The sequence below is a fragment of the Myotis davidii genome, unplaced genomic scaffold, assembly GCF_000327345.1.
Source record: "Myotis davidii unplaced genomic scaffold, ASM32734v1 scaffold134, whole genome shotgun sequence".
Classification (NCBI taxonomy): Eukaryota; Metazoa; Chordata; class Mammalia; order Chiroptera; family Vespertilionidae; genus Myotis; species Myotis davidii.
The window spans coordinates 4,110,775-4,127,917 of NW_006288853.1; the positions used below are offsets into that span (position 1 = coordinate 4,110,775).

The following is a 17,143-nucleotide window of genomic DNA, read 5'->3' on the forward strand; positions in this document are numbered from 1 at the left end:
CCTTTCTTCCCTTCCTCCTTCTCCCCTTTCCCTTCTCCTGTCTCCTCCCTTCTCTTTATTTTTCCATTCCCTTACCTTTCCCCCTTCTTTTCTCCTCCTTTCCTCCCCTCTACCTGTCATTTCCTCCTTTCTGATTGTATAGAAGACCTGCTATCTGTTGGGGATGCAAAGATGAATAAGACTCGGCCGCTCAGGAGCTGACAGCCTAGTAAATAAACTCTGTGCCCTGGACTTTGGCATTGTAAGGATTTGTGGGGGGCTGATGCGGGCTGTGGGCCAAGCGCTGTAGCTGACATTTTGATGCTGACCCTAAGCCTGGTATTTAGCCCTCAGCATTTCCGTTCTCTCACCCAGATGTCCCAACAAGATTAAAAGGAATTGGGTCAGGTGGGGAGACCACCACCCCGTAAAGCAAGACTGGGGGCGCAGCCTCTCTGCTGGGCATCTCCACACGTCCCGTCACGTGGAGTAGTGCTGTGAGCCTTTGCCCACTTGAGAAGAATTTCACAAAGAACCCACTGTGTGCCCACAGTGAATATGCCAGGTCGTATGTGGCAGGGATGACAAATACCTCAGCAAGGGTAGGTCCCCTTCCCACTCCCACGCCAGTGCCAGACATCACTAATAGATCTGGATTGTTCCTCCTGAGCCTCTAAATCAAGCATGTCAAACTCAAAGGCAAACATGGGCCAAATTAACGAGGCAGGTGGCCCGCAGGCCGCGAGTTTGACATGCTTGTTCTAAATCCTTCTCAACACAGCCCTGGAGGCGGCTACTGTCCGTGGATCAGAGTTAGATGTGGCATCAAATCTAATTGCTATTTCTGATATAGGATTGAACTCAGATGTTCTGGTTCTTGAGTCTGTGCCCTTGGGCCTAAAATAAAATAAGAATGGACCCATTGTTAAGTTTCTGGAGTGCAATCGATGTATCCGAGCAGTGCTCCCAGAAGGGCATGCCTAGGCTGGAGGAATGGCCACCGATGCTGATCCAATCCCTTCTGCCATCCCCGTCTGAGAGAGAACGCTTGTCCCCTTAGCTCCCTCCGTCTGCTGGAAGATGTATTATTAATAAAGCGTCAACCATGCTCGTTACCTCTCAGGGGCCAGTGACCAAACACACCGTGAATGTTGGCAAGAGCCCACGAATCTAGAGGAGGGAATGGATGCTCCCTGAACTTTTCAGAAAGTCCAGTTCTGAAAAAGTGTTGAAAGCCAGTGCTCACACTTCTGTATTCGTTACCCCGGGCCCTGAGCCTTTGTCGTCACTGTGCACAGCCCCCGTGGGCATCCATCACGCTGGAAAATCCCCAGGGTCCACTTTCCCAGAGGCCCCAGTGCCACCTCACCAGCCCCAGTTTTTCGTCCAGAGGAGCCCATCTGTGAATTCTGCGCATGTAGGCATCTGAGGAACAATCCATCCGTTCTATACTGGTTTTTTTTTCAACCCCTCATTTGCATGTATTTCCATAACTGATGAGATAAAAGGAGGGAGTCATGAAGGATGAGCTCCCCGAGGCCTGGTTTGTTGTTGATGATAATATTGTAAATTTTCTGCGACTTGGGGAGGGAGGGAGGAAAATCAATAGGCAGCGATGTTAGATCTGCTCCTGGGGGCAGCCGGGGAATGTCTTACTGAGTTTAACCCCAGTTCTCACAAAACGCCCAGGTGGGGATTACAGCTTCTCAGAAGTTGGCAGCCTCTTGGCAAAGGGTTTACTCTGTTGTTGCTGCTTTGATGTAGGAAGGACAGAAATAGCCAAACACCTAATTGAGAATCTGAGAGGATTTATATAGTACTTCTCTGTGCCAGGTGCTCTTCTGAGCACTTTTATGTAATAATACTTTTAATCCTTATAACAACCTTAAAAGGTGGGGTTTATTAACATCCCCAGTTTTAAAGATGAGGAAACGGGGGGCACAGAGAGGTTAAGTGACTTGCTGAAGCTCACACAGCCAGAGTGGGAGAGCCAGGTTTGGACTCAGATGTTCTGGTTCTCGAGTCTGTGCTCTTAATCACTGTGCTAGCTGTTATTTCTTTGCCTTCCTTCGAATCCCAGCCTGTGACTAATCGAGCTCATGCTGACAAGGTTGGGGTCATCCGTCAGTGCCGTGGGTCGTTCCGTGCAGAGTCACAGAGGTGTCGGTGGAGTGTGGGTGAGGCAGTGATGATGGGCATTATGGTGGACAAGGGCCAGAACTGCCCCGCTCCCACTTCTGCTCTGTGCAATGCCGGGCAGATAAGTGGTGCCTGGTCAGAGCTGCCTAATACAGTGGCAAAGCCCTCCATCCTGCACGCAGCAGTGTGCTGTGTGCTGTCTGCAGTCGCCGCTTCTTGCTTCCTTGAGAATCAAAATTCACTCATTCAGCCCTAGCAGGTTTGGCTCAGGGGCTAGAACGTTGGCCTGCAGACCGAAGGGTCATGGGTTCGATTCCAGTCAAGGGCACATGCCTGGGTTGCGGCTCGATCCCCAGTAAGGGATGTGCAGGAGGCAGCTAATCAATGATTCTCTCCCATCATTGCTGTTTCTATCTCCCCCTCTCTTTCCTCTCTGAAATCAATAAAAAATATTTCTAAAAAAGTTCACTCATTTAGCCAGTTGGTCCAACGTAGTCACTAGGCACTGACTGTACTGGTACCGATGGTTGTGTCTGTGTTCAGTGCTTTCTCTGTTCATTGTCCCATCCCCCCACTACAGCCTCTTGTGATGACAGGGCAAGCATTAACCCCATTTTCCAGGCACATAAACAGAGCAGAGAGGAGTAAATGATCTGCTCACATGTGTAACACATATAACTGCTGCTCCTGGTCAGTAAAAGTTGGAGGGTTCAACAGAAAAGAAAGACACATTCCTTCTCCCCAAAGTAACTGTATGATCATGGCAAAGAGGGGACTGGTGTTTGTTGAAAGTCTACCTTGTGCAGGGCCCTTTCCAACATCATGTCACTCAGTCCTCAGAGCAGCCATGGAAGGAGGGGCTGCTATCGCCATTGTACAGATGAGCAGACTGTCTCCAGGATGTCATGTCAGCACCCAGGTCCCAATGCACATGGCAGTCAAGGGTCAGGCGTACATCTGTTTGGGTCCTGGACCTCTGGGTCCACCAGGTGTTGCAGCCTTCCCTAGGTAGCAGTGAAAGGTGCCACATGGTCACAGGCGTCACAGGTCAAAGCCCTTGGCAAGAGAGAACATTCCATGTGGTGGAGCAGTTGCATGCGAGTGCGTGTGTATGTGTGTAAGAGTGTGATAGGATATGTGTGTGAGTGTATATATGGCTGTGGGTTACTATGTCTGTGTGTGAGTATATGTGTGTGCATGGGATAGAGTGTTTGAGCATGTATGTGATAGTGTATGTGTGTTGTGTGTGAGCATGTAAGGTAGTGTAGGCGTGTGGATATGTGTGTGTACTGATATGTGATAGAGTACAAGCATTATGTGTAGTGTATGTGTGTGTAGGTGTATGTGATAGGGTATGTGTGTGAATATGTGTGTATGCATGCATCCATGTGTTCACATGTGCATGGTGCCAAAGCTGCCTTGGGGTGCCAGGTAAGTTCCTGAGTCCAGGTGGGCGGCACCGGGGCATGGTGACGGGGGAGGGCTGCCCAGGTCAGAGGGCCTGGCTCCCAGGCAGCGGAGAGCTGTGCTGGACATCCCCCGAGCCTCTCCCCAGTGTGGGTGGTTTAAGCAGAAGAGGTGTTCTCTGAGGAAGATGGACCCAACCCTGACCTTTTCCCTGACGTCCTGTGCTCCCTGCAGGAGGAGCCATGGGTGGCACCATCAGTGCCGTGGCCTCCCTGGTGGACCTGGCATTGTCCAATGATGTGACGGACAGCACCCTGGCCTTCTTCCTGACCGCGGACGTCTTCCTCGGGCTCTGCATCGGGCTCTACCTGCTGCTGCCCCGGCTGGAGTACGCCAGGTGAGGCCCGCCTTGCGCTCTCAGTTCACTCTTTTATGTGGTTCTATCTTTTGTATTCACTGATGTTCTTTCATAGAAGTAGGTGGCATGTTTGTTTCCTTGTTTACTGCCCATCTCCCCACTGGAGTGTGAGCTCCCTGGAGCAGAATTGTGTAGGTTTTGCTCACTGCTGTGTCCTGATGCCTTGAACTGTGCTGTGCTCATAGTAGTTGCTCAATAAATTGTCTGGCCAGTGGATGAGAGATCAGCAAGTTTTGGACAGAGAGGGCAGGCAGTGGAAGTGGGACTGAGGAATGAGAATGATTAAGTAACAGCTCCATTCAGGAGCACCTCCGCTGCCCCTGTGTTGTGCTCAGTGGAGCCTAGTAGCTCGTCTCTCATTTAATGCTCACATACTTGCTCCCCGCAGGATGCAGCACTACCATTTATCCCCATGGTTACCACTCACGTGTGAGAGACCTGGCACAGAAAGCCTGACTTACTTGCCTGAGTTGCACAGCCTGCTGGCAGCAGATCAGATTCAAACCCCACTCCTAACCTGGATTTTTACCCACTGTCTCTCGAGGCCTCTCTCCACCCTGCAGGGCCGCTCTTCTTGTCTGAGTATCTCCTTTGCTTTGTCTTTTTTCTTTTTCTTTCTTGCTTCCTGTCATTCTTTACAAACAACTTGACTTTACCCTACCCAGCTGGGATCAATGGTTAGAGCGTCGGCCCTCAGGCTGAAGGGTCCTGGGTTCCATTCCTGTCAAGGGCATGTACCTGGGTTGCAGACTCCATCTCTGGCCCTGGTCGGGGCAGGTGCAGGAGGCAACCAATCAATGTTTTTCTCTTTCTCTCTCTCTCCCCCTCCCTTCCACTTGCTCTAAAAACTAATGAGAAAAATATCCTCAGGTGAGGATTAAAAAACACAAAAAAACACACCAAAAAAATCCTCAACTTTTTCTCATATTTTTTTCAATCCATTTTCCTACCCATTGTCTTGTTTGATGTAGGAAAGGCAGGAACTGTTTCCCCCATTTTACCGGGGAAGAAGCTGAGGCAGGAGGCCCGGTGATTGACATTTGGTCCAGTGTGCGAGCCAGCAGAGCTGGGCGAGGTCAGGTCCGGCCCTGCCCTCCCCACAGGAGACCTGTTTTGTGTGATGGACTGAGCTAGGCCACTCACTTGTACGCTTTCTTCATTTATTACCCATGAAGACTGTGTGCAGTTGTTCCTGTATTTTTCCGCTTTACAGATGAGGAAACAGGCTGTGCAGCACTCACGGCCATGCCCAGGTTGCTCACCTGGTGAGCTGCAGGCAGGGATGTGAACCCAGAGCTGTTTCCGGAGCTGCACTCTTTCTATTGCACGTGTGGTAGCTCTGGCTTGTGACTTCAAGGGTCTGTCCTCATCATTCACTCCTCCTGTCCCTGTGAGAGTCACCTCCCTAATCCCCAGGACCCCAGTTCAGCTGGAGCAAGCTGCCTTCCCCATCTGCGGATTGTTATAACCTCAGCGGCCTCAGGAGGATAAGAGGCCCGAGCAGCCTGACACTGTGTCCCCCAGTGGCTGCTGACTCATGAGCTGCCTGTCCCTCCTGCTCCTTTAAGGCCGTCGTCAGAAATTACACATGTGTCCATGAGGAAGTCCCTGTGAATCCGGGCGTTGGCTGGCTCACTGTCCCCCCAGCACCCCATGCACCTTGTCACTGCTGGTTAAATTGCTGGGGTCCTGTTTTCAGAATGCTTTGCATGGGTCTGTTCTCAGTGGGGTGGCCGGCCTCTCCTGTTTGCTGGGATCGAAGGTGTTCTCAGGGTGAGTGGCTTTCAGTGCTGAAACCAGGAAAGTCTCAGGCCAACAGGACGGTTTGGACTTGGGGTTTGGGCTTTGCACCCTGGATTGCAGATTCCCCTGGACAGCTAAGTCCCGCCCAGCTGAGCATGTGAGGACAGAGCACCCAGGGCCATGCTGCCCCATGGAAGCTTCTATTTCTCGGCTGATGAACACATTGCTCAGGACCTTGGGGTTTATAGAAGCTCGTCTGAGGATGGAGTTGTGCTCCTGGACAACTCAGACTAAATCTTAACTAAGAGGGAGGTGCTGACCAACTGGCGTGGCTCAGTGGTTGAGTGTCAGTCCGTGAACCAGGAGGTCATGGTTTGATTCCCGGTCAGAGCACATGCCCGGGTTGCAGGCTCAATCCCCAGTGTGGGGCGTACAGGAGGCAGCCGATCAATGGTGTTCCTCTCTCTCATCAATGTTTCTATCTCTCTGTCCCTCTCTCTCTCTATAAATCAATAAAAGCATATTTTTTAAAGGGGGGAGGTGCTGCACCAGGAGGGCTGGGCTGCCCTTCCCGCCCAGGCGGAACTGAGCCTCGTGCGGTATGGGAGGCTGGTGACCTTGCTGGGGTAAGGTGAGCCGGTTAGAGTCGGAAGAACTTACGAGGAAGAGCTTCAACCACAGGAGCCTGGTGGGGAGCTTCCTCAGAGAAGACTTGGGGTGAGGACCTGACACTGAGTAAAGGGAGAAGTAAGAAGATTTCTTCACCTAAATAGTGATTGTAAATCGAGACGGGTTCAAGGCCAAAGCTCCCACCTGGGCATCACATGAACATGAGATTGTGGGGAGGAATCCTCCCACCGACCTGCTTGTTATTTATAGGCTCTTAGGATGAGGAGACTGGCACAGATCTCAAAAGCTCAGAGCTGCAGAGCCCCATTTTACAGAGGAGGAAACTGAGGCCCACAGCGGGGCGGGCCTGGCTTACGATCACACAGGGAGGCAGAGTAGGACTGAAATCAGAACGCAGCTGTCACCACGCTGCTGTTCTCCCACCACCACCACCACACCGAGCCTTCTGTTTGAGGCATCTCAATACAGTCCGCCCATGTCTCTTGGTTTCCAGATATCAGAGGCCCAGAGAGGTTGAGTGACCCAGACAAGGTCGCACAGCAAGGCAAAGTGACCCACACCTTTTCTTCTCTGATCAGAGGAGCAGAAATGGAAAAGATTGATCATATTCAGTATTGAGGATATGGCGGGAAAGGCAGTTTTATAGGCTTATCAGTTCTTTCAAAAATTATATTTTGAAGGATATTTTGTGCCTGGAGGTTTAGCTGGAAAAAGCCAAACATAGTTCTTGCCCTAGGGAGCTGTCTTTTATTACAGGAGACAAAAGATAAGTCAGCAACGAACACAATGATTGTAATCCGTGGTCAGATTTTTAAGAGCAATAAGTAGGTGCTCTCAGAGAGATTAAAATGGTGGAGGAGGTGGGTCAGACAGAGCAGAGATATATTAGTCCTACCTGTTTGAAGAGCAGTTCGTCAATATTTGACAAAGTCTTAATATTTTTATTGATTTCAGAGAGGGAGGGAGAGGGAGAAAGTGATAGAAACATCAATGATGAGAACCATTGATTGGCTGCCTCCTGCATGCTCCCAGCTGGGGACTGAGCCCATAACCTAGCATGTGCCCTGACCAGGAATCAAACCATGACCTCCTGGTTCATGGGTTGGGGCTCAACCACTGAGCCACGCCAGCTGGACTAAAGGTACAAACCTTTTGATGCAGCAGTTGCTCTCCTAGAAGTCTGCCCTACTGAAATACTTACACACACGCAAGGACTGATGTATAGGGATATCCATCGCACTTGAATTTGTAGTAGAGAAAAACTGGTGCTAACCTACTTGTCCATCAGAAGGGGAGCAGGTGAATTGTATGATCATATAGTGAAACACGATACAGCAATGCAACAGGCACAGAGCCCGGCGTCCTCATGTGAAAGATGGCCACACAATGTTCCATAGACAGTTATATGTATGCGTTTATGCAGAACAGTTATTATTCAGGCAGTTACTTGATGTATTTTTTATATATTTAGGAATTAGACTGCTGCAGAAAGTCTTGCAATATGTACGTTTGATGCTACTTTTGCTTAAGAAATGTAACTGGCTGCCGTAACTGGTTTGGCTCAGTGGATAGAGCGTCGGCCTGCGGACTGAAAGGTCCCAGGTTCGATTCCAGTCAAGGGCATGTACCTTGGTTGCGGGCACATCCCCAGTGGGGGGTGTGCAGGAGGCAGCTGATCGATGTTTCTCTCTTATCAATGTTTCTGACTCTCTATTCCTCTCTGTAAAAAATCAATAAACTATATTTTTTTAAAAAAAGAAAAGAAATGTAACTGGGCTTGGGGAGGTGTGGGGTGTTTGCACATGTAGAACAACAATATTCACCAGATTCTGAAGGATCAGTACCTCTGAGGAGTCAGGCCAGAGATGAGAAGTCTCATTGTACTACGTCATGCCTCTTCTGTGTTATTTGGGTTCGTGGCATCAAGCATGTATTGCTTTTATAATTTCAAAGGTGTGTATTTTTAAGTGTTATTTTGTCTCCACCCTCCTCCCCCAAAACACCAGTGAGCTAAGACTGGAGCCCAGGCTCGCCGTATGGCGGTCAGAGATGGTTTCCTCTGTCCCGTCTCCGGGTATGGCCACCACCACACAACAGCGGCTGCTGGAGGCCAGCCGTTCAGGCAGCACCCGGACAGGCAGGCCAGACACTGAGTTCCCCTCCGCCATCCTGCGGCTCGCACCTCACCGAGAGCGGCCGGGGCTGCAGGCCAGCAGGGGCTTGGGCTTTGCACGCTGGGCCCGAAGGTCCCCTGCCTTGTCCCGGGAAACCCCCAGTTTTCTTTCTGGGGCCCTCTGACCACGTGTCTTCTCCCCTGGCAGGTACTACATGAGGCCTGTCTGGCCCGCCCACGTGTATTCTGGTGAAGAGCAGCCAGGCCAGGACTCCCCCACTGCCCCTTTGGCGGCCCCCAGGCCCAGCTTCTCCCCGACACCCCCTCTGCGCCCCATCCTAAAGAAGACAGCTGGTCTGGGCTTCTGCATCATCTACCTCCTCTTCATCACCAGCATCATCTTCCCCGCCGTCTCCACCAACATCGAGTCTCTGGACAAGGACTCGGGCTCGCCGTGGACCACCAAGTTCTTCGTCCCCCTCACCGCCTTCCTCCTGTTCAACTTCTCTGACCTGTGCGGCCGGCAGATCACAGCCTGGATCCAGGTGCCAGGGCCCAGAAGTAAGGTGCTCCCTGGGCTGGTGCTGCTCCGGACCGGCCTCGTCCCCCTCTTTGTGCTCTGCAACTACCAGCCCCGTGTCCACCTGCAGACGGTGGTCTTCCCGTCCGACGTCTACCCAATGCTGTTCAGCTCCCTGCTGGGGCTCACCAATGGCTACCTCAGCACGCTGGCCCTCATCTACGGGCCGAAGATTGTGTCCAGGGAACTGGCTGAGGCCACAGGGGTGGTGATGTCCTTCTACATGTACTTGGGCTTGGTGCTCGGCTCCGCCTGCTCGGCCCTGCTTGTGCACCTCATCTAGGAGGGGGCGGTGGCAAGAGGGTCGGTGCTGAGCTAGGCTTGGGAGCTCGGAGAGATGGCAGGACCCGCCCGGAGGGCTGGAGTTGGGCTCGGTGTGGACAGCAGACCACACTGGGCCTCATCTGTCCCCGGGGAGCTGGTGGCACGTGCTGCCTCCATGCCAGGCAGAAACATTCCAGACACCTTAACAGAACGCTCCTGAGACTTGAAGACCAAAAGACACCTGAATAAGACACAGCCACCGGCAGCGTGGGGCGTCACCGTCCCAGCTGCGGCCGCATTCTGCCTCTCTGTATAGCCTGTTGGGGACCACGTTGCCAGTGTTCGGCTCGGTGAAGTGCCAACACCCAGCCTTGCTCCTTCCAGGTGACAGCAAGGTGTGGGAATTCTCAACCCTCCCTAACCGGGGGGGTCCCCCTGGAAAAGAAGTCCCCATGGGATGGCCAGTCTTTAGGTACAAGACCCAAGCCTGTGCAGACCCTGCTTTCTGGGGGTGAGAGAGCACCCACCTACCAGACTGGGACACCCAAAGAGGCCTTGCGGAGCCCTTCTTTCCTTAAACCTGGGCTCCAGAAAGCTTCCCAGGACTGGAGAGCAAGCAGGTCAGGCCTACATTTTCAAACAGGGCTCTTTAAAGTGGTCTATGGCCTGGGGCAGGGCTGGGTCTTTTGACATTGATGTTTACAACATGGCCATTGGTTCAAGGGCATAATAAATACCTGGGTATTTAATGAAGCGCCTGTGTTAGGGTCTTGGCAGGAAAGAACACACTCAAAATGGGTAATTTGAGGGTATTTGAAGAGTGGGTATAGGGCTGACAGGGGCACATCTAACCTGCTGTGACCTACGAGAGGTAAATTTCCTCCCTCCCTCCTTCTGTCCCTCCCTCCCTCCCACCTCCTTTGCTCTCTGCTCAGTCCCTGTGGAGCAGGCGCAGATGATGGAGAGAGGACGGAGAGGCAGAAGGCATTCAGCTCAGGGCTGCGTCCGGAGTGGGGCCCCTAGCCCCTCCACTTTCACAGGTTTGTTTGTTACCATCATCAGTAGAGCTCTGAAGCTTCCGTCAACAGAACGTTGCTTTGTCCCAGGTAGTCATGTATTTTGAAGCTGTTTTTTCAAAAGGTGACCCTCGTGTTCCGCGGCCCCCCCACATTGGCCATCGCCTGACATGAGCGGTCGTTAATATTGTTTTCGGGTTCCTTGAGGCTTCTGCAGGGCTGTTCCTCGGGGCAGCAGGCTGGCTTGGGAATCAGAGAGAGAGAGGCTTGCCTGCTTTGGGTCTCGAGTCTCGTGGCACGAGCTTGGGGAAGTAGCTCACATGTTCTTGGGAGTGAACAAAACTTGCTAACTGGATCAAACCAGAAGTTCTTTCTCAAGAGTCCTACCTCCAGAACAGAGAGCTTGCCCCTAAGAAGTGGCAACCCTCGAGCCACAAATCAGCCCGCTCCTCTGAGCGCTGGCTCTGTGATGTCCTGCAGCCCAGCGGTCACCAACCTTTCGGACCTCACGGACCACCAGTGTCCGCAGACCACCGGTTGGCGACCGCTGCTGCAGACAACGGATTAAACTGGGCTGCGGTTGGTAATACGCCCAGTGGCGGCAGCTTCCGTTCCTGCGTCTCAGGGAATGCACTCCCTCTTCTTGGGCTAGAGAATTAAGGAGGACACCCTTGAAAGGTTTCTTGAAACTTGATACCTTAAAAAATGTATTCAATGCATTTTAAAATAAATTCTCCCCCCTCTCCTCCCCTTGCAGGAGCCTGAAACCTGCCCCCGGGTTTTTTCACCAACGTGAGCGCGGTTGAGCATTTGGGGCATCCGTCTGGCTGGTGACTCGTGTCAACCTCAGGCGTTTTAGAAATGGGCAGCATGTCTGCTTTCCAGTAAAACAGCCGTCTCTGAGCTCAGACGCGGGGACCACCCCGGAGCTGAGGAGGAAAGTGGGTCTCGCATGCTCCGTTAAACGGGAAGAGCTTCCAGAAGTAGAGATGTCCTGGTTAATGAAATGATTTGAAATGAGCATGGAGTGCAGGGGAGGAGGTGGCCAGCGCGATGATGTGGCGCTGGGGACACTGAGTGACTGGACAATAGCAGTGCCAGCCCCCCTGGGGAGCAGGGCTGTTCTGAGTTGGGAGGGTGGGGGAGGGGGGGGATTCTCAGGCTTCCTTGCCCGCTGTTCTTTGTTGATCACTTTAGTGGGTCTTCACAAAGGATCCTTTCTTCCCAGGGAGGGAGGAAAGAAAATAAAGATGTATCTCCAGGCAGAGGGCAGGCGGTGGAGTTCAGGCATCCTTGTCACCTCCCTGCCCCCCGCCCGCCCGCCTCACTGTCATAGCAGCTCACGGGGCTTGGCTGCTGTGGGTCTTGAGTCTCGTGGAACTAGCTTGGGGAAGTAGCTCACATGTTCTTGGGAGTGAACAAAACTTGCTAAAGAGAAGGGGACTTTGCAGTGATGCCGGGAGCCAGTCCATTCTTGCTGTTTCAAGGGACCTGGCATATATGGCATACTGTTCTTAATATGTTTGCTCACCTTCTCTGCCCCAGCACAGTGAGAGAGGTGGGCTGGGTGGGAATCTCGGGGAAGTTGTCTTTGTCTATTGGTTCTTGGATTTAATCCGAGTGGCAGTGTTTAGTCCATGCCCTTGTAAATTTCCAGGCCATACACATTTTCACTTTCCTTCTTTGATTCAGCAAAGGAAGCCAGAGGCAGCCAAATTAGTTGACTTCAACTTGTGCAGTGGTTCTCAACCTTGCCTGCTCCTTAGAATCACCTGGGAATCTTTTTAAAATCCTGATTTCTGGGCCTCATCCTCTGGAAATTGTTTCTTTGTTACTGATGTTGTGGCCCCACCCCATAACAAAGAAACAGAATTTCCAGAGGATGAGGCCCAGAAATCAGGATTTTAAAAAGATAACCAGGTGATTCTAATGCTCAGCCAAGATTGAGAACCACTGAACTAGTGGCTGACAGGTGCTTCTAAGAAAATGCTTGTTCCTATGTGCATGGGCATGTGAAGGGACTTGAACCAGGGGTGGGTTTGATTAGCAAAGACCCTTCATTTTGCTGCCTTCAACCTGTTGCTCCCCAGAGGAGATTCGGGGCATCCTCATCAGCTGGGATGTGATGCAGGAGGTCACTGCAGGGCCCCGGCTTCTGAGGCCATGTAATGCTTTTACGGAGAACTCCAAGTACAAGAGCGGCGTTATCGCAGTGGGCCTGAATTGAACGCCCAGTGCTTATCTCATCCTTGTGGTATTTCTGAGTAAAAGCATCTAGAATCCATTTTACCATCATCCTTTCCTTGGTGGCAGCATTGTTAGTGCCAGTTTTACCCATGGCAGAGTCGTTACTGCCCTCCACCCACTGGCTGAGGTAGGTCCAGTTCCTGGTCCAACTTTTACGCCGGCAGGATCCCAGAAAGAATTTCAGCCCTACCAGCAGGTGGAGGCGGGGACTAGCCACAGACCCAGGGTCCAGGGCAGCCTATCCACCAGCTCCCCAGACTCCTGCCTAATGCTACCCTGTGATGGTGCTTGACCTGCATGACTTCCCCTATCTGTGTGGCTCAGAGAGGTTAAGTAACTTACCCAAGGTCACTCAGCTCCTAAGTGGCACAGACAAGAATCAAACCTGATCTCCCTAAACTCATAAGTTCTCACCCACCCTGCTCTCTTGCTCCCCTGGTTGAGCCCTGATTCTCTTCTTGGTTCTTGACACCTGTTATTCCTATTCCTAACTCCGTGGCCTGCCTGGAGTCTTGTGCCAAGTGTATGTCTTGCCCACGGCACTGGCTCTGGCCTGAGCTGATCTGATTAGGGCAGCTGGCCAGACCCCCTGCTGGACTGAGCCCCCGGGGTCCTGATCCTGGGCCACATCAGACCCACTTCCAGCACTCCTCAGGCTGCTTCCAGGCCCTGCCCTCCCGTCCCGCATTCCCTCCTCCCCCACCCCAGCGCCTGCCCTGGAGGTCGCCCCAGCATGGCTGCTGCTGCTGGACTTGCCGTAGGACGTGGGGTTGCAGGACACAGAACACAGTCTGGGGGTAAGGAAGCCTTGCTCCCAGCCCCACCAGCCACTGGCTGTGAGTCACATGCCTTTTCTGAGCACATTTCCTCATCTGTGAAGTGGATGACCGAAAGTCTGGACGTTGTGACCACTGTGCCAGTGACCAGCCTGCCACGCCCAGTCATGCCCCCTCCCCAGCCCACGTGGGCAAAGTGGCAGCAGGGCTCACAGCCTTCGCAGCGGGTGACTCAAGGGCACAGTGCGCAGCCTCTGCTCCCACCCATGTGTCCGCCACTTGGGACGTGTGAAGGCGCGTCAGCCTGAGAGGATGACCTCAACTTCAGGCTGCAGTGGACTTGACCCCAAAGAATAGCGTTGACGGCCATGCTTACTGCCCCCACGAGTCTCCAGCCAGCTGACCCACTGGCCCTATGCACTCCACTGAGACGTGCCCTTGACCGGAAGTTGGGGGGAACTCAGGACTTACAGCGTGGGGTTTAGGAGTAGGCAGTCAGGTTTCAGGTGCCCACACCAAGGTTGGAATTCTGGTTCTGTCACCTCCTAGCTGGGTGACTTCGGCCCAGTATTGCTGACACTTTCTCGTTTCTAAAATGAGCAGCCTGTCAGGCCTGTTGTAAGATTCAATAGGCCCCGGTATTGTATACGCAGTACCTGGCATGTACCAGATCCTCAACAAATGTGTTTTCCGCCCACTTTTTGCTGCTGCACAGAGAGAGTGTTGTGATGCCCAGCTCCAACCCTGTGGCGGGCTGTACCCTGCACCCAGTGCGTAGTACCCACCCCTTTCCAGTCCCCAGCCCAGTGTCTGGGCCAGCGCCTCCTGATGCCTGTTCTTTGATGCCCAGGCCCTTGCTTGAGTCCTGCTCAGACACACCTGACTGAGGAGAGTGCATGGGGCAGAAAACGAAATCTGAGATTCCAGACCAAGCTCTGCCCCAACCCTGACCTCTGGGCAAGCCACTTTACTTTTCCCCCAAGCCTCAGCTGGAAAAACAGACACCCTAGCGTCTGTCCTACCTTCATGGACATGTGGTCAAGTGCACAGAGTCCCTCCTGTCCCATGATGGTTCCTAGGGTCTGCCCTCCGGAGCCATACTGCCTACGTCTGAATCCTCATCTCTTCTAGCTGCATGACCATGGGCAAGTTCAACCTGCCTCAGTTTCCCCATCTGACAGTGGGGGCAATTGAAGGGCAGGCCTCGGATCTGGGTACTTTACATGGTCTAGTGGGGATGATATAAAGCGTTTAGAATGGAGCCTGGTGTGTAATTGGTGCTAATCCCCAGTCCCTAGAAGGCTGTCAGTTCAGGCCCCACTTGGAAAATCACCGTGCTAGACCAAGACTGATGAGGGCTTGTCAGGAGCTCACATCTGGCCCAGGGAGAGCGACAAGGGCTCCGTCTGCTCTGTTCCAGCTGAGGGATCAGGACTGGGAAATCTTTAGAGTAGATAAAGCATTGTGGACTCCCTCATCGTTCTTAAAAATGTGCACAGATTTAGGGTAGAGCCTTTGCATTTTAAGTGCCAAGCTCATCTTCTCCACCAGCCCCCAAGGTTGGCACCCAGTGGCTTTAACTCTCAACTGCATTTACCACCTGCTCCTTTCACCATAAATATTCAGGAGGGAGTGGGGGTGGAGTGAGAAAGGATGAGGCTTGAGGGGCATGTTAGTCCCCGCCCACAGCTTGGAATCGACAAGTTGGAAGTTGTGGTCTCACTCCTCCCAGGCATTCCTATCGCTGGGGCGCAGCAGGGTGGGGGTGCAGGGCCGCCTTCTGCTGGGGGCGGGCTCACACCTTCTACCTGTTCTCTGCAGCTCATTAGCTGCGGAGGTGGTGGTAGCTTCTTAATTTTGCTGAGTCTTTGCTGAGATTCAAAAAGGGAAATGAGCCATTCCCGAACAGCAACACTTTTTGAAACAGAAACTGAACTTGACTGCATTTTCTGATCACATTTTGAGAGCTAAGAATGTGGAAGTCGGCCTTACTTTATCAAAGTTGTCTTTCAGACTCAAACCCGAACTTCCAGGTTGTTATAAAGGCGTATGTGTTAAGATAGAAGGAAGAACAAATGTATTTGTTTTATAACTTATATATGGAAACATGTGGTATACATACGGGCCTCCATTTATCCTCTTGCTCTGGGCCTGCAAATGCTCCTCTGCATTACTAGAAGTTTGAATTCCACTTCCTTTGAGTCACAGTTCTCTTATTTTCGTCTTTGTGCATTTTCTCTTTCTTTCCTCTGTCTTCCTAAATGTTAAAAACTGTGCCTTCTTTGGAAATGCAGCTAGGATGAACAGAAATTAGAGATTTCAGGGGGTCCCTTTCTTCCCTCCCTTAAACCATGTCTCATCCACTAGAGACACACAGGACAGACATGGTCAGGTACTCTGGTCAATAGCTGTCCTCCTTTTTGCCTCCTCAGCAAAAGCGAACCTGTGCTACTTCAGGGTAAGAAGGTCGAGCTCCATGCTGCTGCCACCAAGGTAACCCCTAGGCCACGTGGACTAGGTGATAGTAAGAGAAGCCATGGGCTCCATCCTGGGGGTAGGGAAGGCCCTAGAAGCCTTATTTCTGTGCAGGAAGCAACTACAGGAAGAGTGGTGCTGCTGGTCCTCCATCCTGGGAGGAAGCAAGGCCCTCAGCTGGCAGAGGGAAAGTGGGGTGGTGAGAGGTAGCAGCCAGCCTCCTGCCATGAGTTGAGGCCCTTTTGGGTTCTCCTAGCTCTCCTGGGCTTGCTGCTGAAGGCGCTGTCATCCCCATTTTGCTCCATAGAAAAACCTTTCCCGATCCCCCTTCCTTTCAGACCCCTACTGGCAGCGCAGAGGCTCTGAATCAGAAGTGGGTTGCTTGCCTCCCTGAGTTGCCTCCCCTTCCCTAGAAGTAAGACAGCAATAGCTGCTCTCGCCCACTTGCCTCCTGTGGTCCTGGGATGATGCAACAGCAGAGGCTCGATGGCCTTTGGGCACATCCAAATCTGGTGAACTGTTAGTCCCACCTGAGCCTGGGGTGGCTATATAAAGAGAAGGAAGGCACCAGGGGAAAGGTGGAAGTCCTTCCCTTTTTAACTCTTTCAGTCCTGATTACCCACAGGCGGAACTTTCAATTTAGTGCTTGAGTGTCTTCAACAATTTATTAAAACTTGCTATTCTCCCTTTTTAACAAAATGAGGACAGGCCTCAGTTCAAGGTCTTGCCTGCTAGCATTGAGAAGAATGCTTTCTTTTTACTTGTATTTCTCCTGATGGTTTTTTGCCTTCTGTTTATGACAGGTCATATGGGTTTTCCATGAATGATATACAGTGTGCTTTTTAAAGAGTGTAAGCAAAGCAACTGAGTTAAAGAAAATTAAATTTAAATACAGATGGCACTTGAATTTGGCCAGTGTCATTCAGGTTTATCATTTTAGACGCAGGGAAACAGACCCAGGTCTCAGGATGAGCCAGTGTCTCTGACATTTAGGAAGGACACTGAAAACCATAGGCTGTTCTGCTCGAAGGTCATGGACTAGGTGAAGCTCCCTTCTAACTGTCGGCCCCATTAACACTCCTTTCGTGGCTGGTGTTGTCACTGTTTTTATTTTAGCCAATAAGTGAGAACCTCTGAAGTTACTGCTCGTCCCCTTTAAACGTGGGGCACCCACCAGGCCATTATCAGAGGCAAAGGGCTTCAGCTTTGGAGCTAGCAAGAACTAGCAGAGAGGCGAGGAAGGGGTAAAATAGAAGTAGAGGAGGAGGAAGTAGAAGACACAGCAGCTTCCACATTTTTAAGGATCTGAAACTCTGGAGTGGGCAGTTGGGGCGCTGGCTGTCCCTATGCAATGTG

General features: G+C 52.0%; 1 protein-coding gene across 1 annotated transcript in view; it reads left to right on the top strand.

The window, feature by feature from the left end:
- SLC29A3 (solute carrier family 29 (equilibrative nucleoside transporter), member 3) overlaps nt 1-10,026 on the top strand; it is a 38,981-nt gene extending 28,955 nt beyond the window's left edge. Inside the window, exons 5-6 of the mRNA XM_006761015.2 lie at nt 3,760-3,922; nt 8,638-10,026. Of these exons, the coding sequence (XP_006761078.1) occupies nt 3,760-3,922; nt 8,638-9,292 (818 nt within the window). The 3' untranslated portion in view covers nt 9,293-10,026. The remainder of the gene's footprint in view (nt 1-3,759; nt 3,923-8,637) is intronic.
- Nucleotides 10,027-17,143: the final 7,117 nt, after the last annotated feature.